This window comes from Nannospalax galili, unplaced genomic scaffold (genome assembly GCF_000622305.1).
Source record: "Nannospalax galili isolate Female #2095 unplaced genomic scaffold, S.galili_v1.0 scaffold324, whole genome shotgun sequence".
NCBI classification, from domain to species: domain Eukaryota; kingdom Metazoa; phylum Chordata; class Mammalia; order Rodentia; family Spalacidae; genus Nannospalax; species Nannospalax galili.
The window spans coordinates 4,340,235-4,344,522 of record NW_008353027.1 but is presented as its reverse complement, the minus strand read 5'-3'; the positions used below and the strand labels follow the sequence as shown (position 1 = coordinate 4,344,522).

Here is a 4,288-nt window from a genome sequence, read left to right as displayed (position 1 = left end):
ATGTAGGCACTTAGAGCTATAAACTTCCCTCTTAGGACTTCTTTTAAAGTGTACCGGAGGTTTTGTTGTGTGGTATTGTCCTTTTTGTTGAATTCCAGGAATTCTTTTATTTCTTTCTTAATTTCTCCTTTGACCACTCTTTGTTTAGGAGTGTGTCGTTCAATTGCAAGTTCTTGTAGTGACTTTGTCCAGTGTTGATTTTGAGCTTTATTGCATTGTGGTCCGATAAAATGCTTGGAATTATTTCAATTTTTTTGTATTTGTTGAAGTTTGTTTTGTGGCCCAGTATGTGGTCAATTTTTGAAAAAATTCCATGGGGTGCTGAGTAGAAAGTGTATTTTTTGGTGCTTTGGTGTAATATTCAAAAGATGTCTGTTAGGTCCATTTGATGTATGGTAGCACTTAATTCAGATGTCTCTCTGTTTATTCTTTGTCCAGTTGACCTGTCCAATGGAGACAGTGGGGTATTGAAGTCTCCTACTATTACTGAGTTGGGGTTAATCTGTGTCTTAAAGTCCTGTAGTGCTGTTTTTATGAATTTGGGTACACCAGTGTTTGGTGCATATATGTTATGGATTGTAATATCCTCTTGGTTAACTGTTCCTTTGATCAGAATGAAGTGACCCTCTTTATCTCTTCTGATTAGGTTTACTTTGAAGTCTATTTTGTCAGATATTAGAATTGCCACCCCTGTTGGTTTCTTAATGCCATTTGCTTGGAATATTCTTTTCCATCCTTTTACCTTAAGGCAGTGCCTGTCTTTGAAGGCGAGATGGCTTTCTTGTAGACAGCAAAGAGATGGATTTTGTTTCTTAATCCATTCACTTAGCCTGTGTCTTTTGACTGGGAAGTTCAGTCCATTGATGTTTAAGGTTATTATTGAAAGATGTGTATTGGTTGCCGTCATTTTGATTGCTGTTTGTGTTCTCTAATTTTGTTTCCTGGATTATACTTTTATTTATTTTCTTTCGTATAGAGAAAGGGTATAGTTGTTTCTTGGGAATAGTTTCTCTGCTCTCTGTATTGCTTCAAGTATTCTTTGAAGGGCTGGTTTTGTGCACATGTATTCTTTCAGGCTATTCATGTCATGGAAGATTTTTCTTTCCCCCTCAACTATAATAGATATTTTTGCTGAGTATAGTATTCTGGGCTGTCATCTATTGTCATGTAGAACTGGAAATACCTTGGTCCAGGCTCTTCTGGCTTTCATAGTTTGCATTGATAAGTCAGCTGTAATTCTGATGGGCTTGCCTTTATATGTGATTAGATCTTTGACACTCACAGTTTTCAATATCCTTTCTTTGTTCTGTATAGTGTTTTGACTGTTATATGATGTGGGAAGTTTCAACACTTGGTGTTTTGTATAGATACCTTGTATCTTGTACCTTGATAGATATCTATTTCCCTAGATTTGGGACTTTTTCTTCTTTCTCTTCTACAATCCTGTTTAAGATCTGGTCAACACCATTAAGCTAAAATTCTCCTTCCTCTATTCCTATGATCTGTAGATTTTATCTTTTCATGCTGTCCCACATCTCTTGCATATTCCATTCCTGTGTTTTTTAAAATTTTCCATACTCTTTGCTTGAGTGGTCCAATTCTTCAACTTTATCCTCCAATTTTGATATTCTGTTTTCCATGTCATTAATCCTAGCAGTGAGGCTTTCCCCTGTTATTTCAAGTTGTCTTATTGAGTTTTGCTCTTCCTTCTTCATTTCTGCCTGAGTTTCTTCAATGTTTCTATCTCCATTGTGAATTCATTCAAAAGTTTATCCCTATCTTCTTTTAGTTCTTTCTTTGTTCATGTGTTCTTTAAATTCATTGAATTCCTTGATCATGTTTATGACTGTTCTTTTAAACTCAGTGTCCTGGGTTATCTCTAGAGGGTTCTCCTTGTAGAACTCTTCTACAGGATTGGTGGGCTTTCCTGGGGACATAGTGTTTTGGCTTTCCATCTTATTCTTTCGTTATGATTTTGGCATGTGAATTTCTGTTGTTTGTGAGTCTGATATGAGAATTAAGTTGAAGTATGCTTATGTTTGTATTATCAGGGTGCCTAGATCCTTTCTTTATTGGTTATATAAAACTGGTTGGTACAGGTTTCAGGTTCTCTCAGGTTTAATTTGGAGGGAACTGATGGCTTCAGATTGGCTATTCAGGAGTACCCACAGAAGCCCAATTCAGGTTCCAATCAGGTACACTCAGGCTTCCTTCAGCACGTGGAGGCAGGATCTGGGCATTCTCAGGCAGTCCCCCGTGTTCTCAACCCCTATGCCAAAGGGAGGCCAGAACTTGGCACTCTGGCTCTCTGCTGAGATCTGTGCTGCTACATCAATGAAGGTTGAAACCCACCCTCCCAGGCTGTCTGCTAGGATCTCAGCCTTAGCCTATCAAAGCTAGATCTTCCCTGGGGCCTTGAGAGGGGCCTCAGGAAATCCCATGTAGGGGGATGGGTATGGCACAATTAGGGGAAGCTTACCACCATGTGGAGGCAGGATCTGGGGGCTCTCAGGCAGTCCTCTGCATTCTCTGGTCCTCTGTTAGAGGGAGGCCTGAGGGAGGGCAGAACTCGGCACTTCCTGGCGGTCTGTTGAGAGCAGAGCCGCTAAACTGATTCAGGTCTGAACCCACCCTCTCTAAACATATGTACTTCTTTTGTGTACTACCTGTAAAGGCTCACTGAGATATATGCAGAAAGACCTTGGGGAGCCCTTTGCTATTTCTCATATAGAGCAGGGTGACAGACATGCATTCAAGTTATAAGTTCAGGCTCAGAGGAGGGCTCAAGTTCCTCTAGCAGTTCAAAGGGAGAACACATTGCAGGTGAGGGGAGATGAGTGACACAAGGGCTGGGAGGTGGCAGGATGGGAGATGAGAGGCATTTCTGGGCTAACAGAGGCATGCCAGACTCTGTTAGAAAATGACAAATAGAGCCATCGAGATGGCTTGGCTTATGGAGCAAGCCTGATGACCTGAGTTCAATCCCCAGAACCCCCAGTGGAAGGGAACAGCCAGGTCCCCAAAATTGTCCTCTGATTTCCACGTGGCCTATGTGGCACGCATGTGTTCACAACTCATACAATAAAATAATAATAAAGTGTTTGGATGTCAGGCTTAGGGGCTCCTGCAGAGCTCTGAGTGGCAGTTTCAACAGCATAGGCAGAAATAAGATGAGGTGAGGGTGAGGGTGAAGGTGGAGAGACGAGATGAAATGGGCAGGACTTTTCTTTTTTAAAAAAATATTATTGTTGTATTATTTTGGTAACTTTGAGACAGGGTCTTCCTGTAGCCCCAGTTGGCCTGGAACTCACTATGTAGACCAGGCTAGCCTTGAACTCACAGAGATCCACCTGCCTCTGCCTCCCAAGTGCTGGGATTAAAGGCGTGCGCCACCATGCCCAGCTTAGAACTTTTATTAGTCAGTGTTTTCTTGTGTTTTACAGATTCGGCCTGTTATTGAACAAACCTTTCCTTTTTCTGAAGTTCCAGAAGCCTTCCTGAAGGTAGAAAGAGGACACGCACGAGGAAAAACTGTCGTTAATGTCATTTAAATACTGCGATGTTTAGTGTCTGCTGGCTCTCTTTTTGCTAAGTGCCTGTGATCAAAACATCTAGCCCTCGCCAAACATTTTTCCAAATCAGTTGTGTGGATCAGTAAGTTGCATTATATGGGCGGCTGCTTAAGATGGCTCAGTGGGTAGAGGTGCCAGGCCTGGCAACTTGAGTTCTGTCCTTGGAACCCACATAAAGGTAAAAGGAGGGAACCAACTCCACAAAATTGTCTTCTGACCTCTGTACGTGTGCCTCCCCCACAGTAAAATAGTAAGTGAATAATTAAATAAAGGCACATATGTTTAAAGATATTTTTTCTGACACATATTTTAGTTATCTGTGATTAAATACATCTTCAGTGAGATAAACACAGGCTACCTGAGGCTCCTTGGCAATAAGACTGTGGAGGGGAGGACAGCATTTGTCATTGGAGGTAATCTTCACCCCAAACGTGGTGTGGTTTTCATTTTTCAGACTTGTCCTATAGTTGCTAAGACGTCCATCTCTTCGCGTGTACCAGGTCTGTAGTTTTGAACCAGCAAAAACCCTATACTGCAAATGGCATTAATGCAGGTTCTACAAAGTGCGATGGCCGGGTCATCAAAGGTTCTTGGCTTTAGCGAACATGGACCCCAAAGGTGAGCTCTGCAGGTGATTTCCATTATGTGCAGGCATCCATGTTCCAAAGTCCCAGTCAAGACTTCTGAGTTAGATAAGGGTCCAGGGCACAGAAGTA

General features: G+C 41.8%; 1 protein-coding gene across 2 annotated transcripts in view; it reads left to right on the top strand.

The window, feature by feature from the left end:
• Rtn4ip1 (reticulon 4 interacting protein 1) overlaps positions 1-3,861 on the top strand; it is a 67,343-nt gene extending 63,482 nt beyond the window's left edge. For both annotated transcript variants that reach the window (XM_017802523.2, XM_008850302.2), the window contains exon 9: positions 3,444-3,861. In XM_017802523.2, the coding sequence (XP_017658012.1) occupies positions 3,444-3,551 (108 nt within the window). In that variant the 3' untranslated portion in view covers positions 3,552-3,861. The remainder of the gene's footprint in view (positions 1-3,443) is intronic.
• Positions 3,862-4,288: the final 427 nt, after the last annotated feature.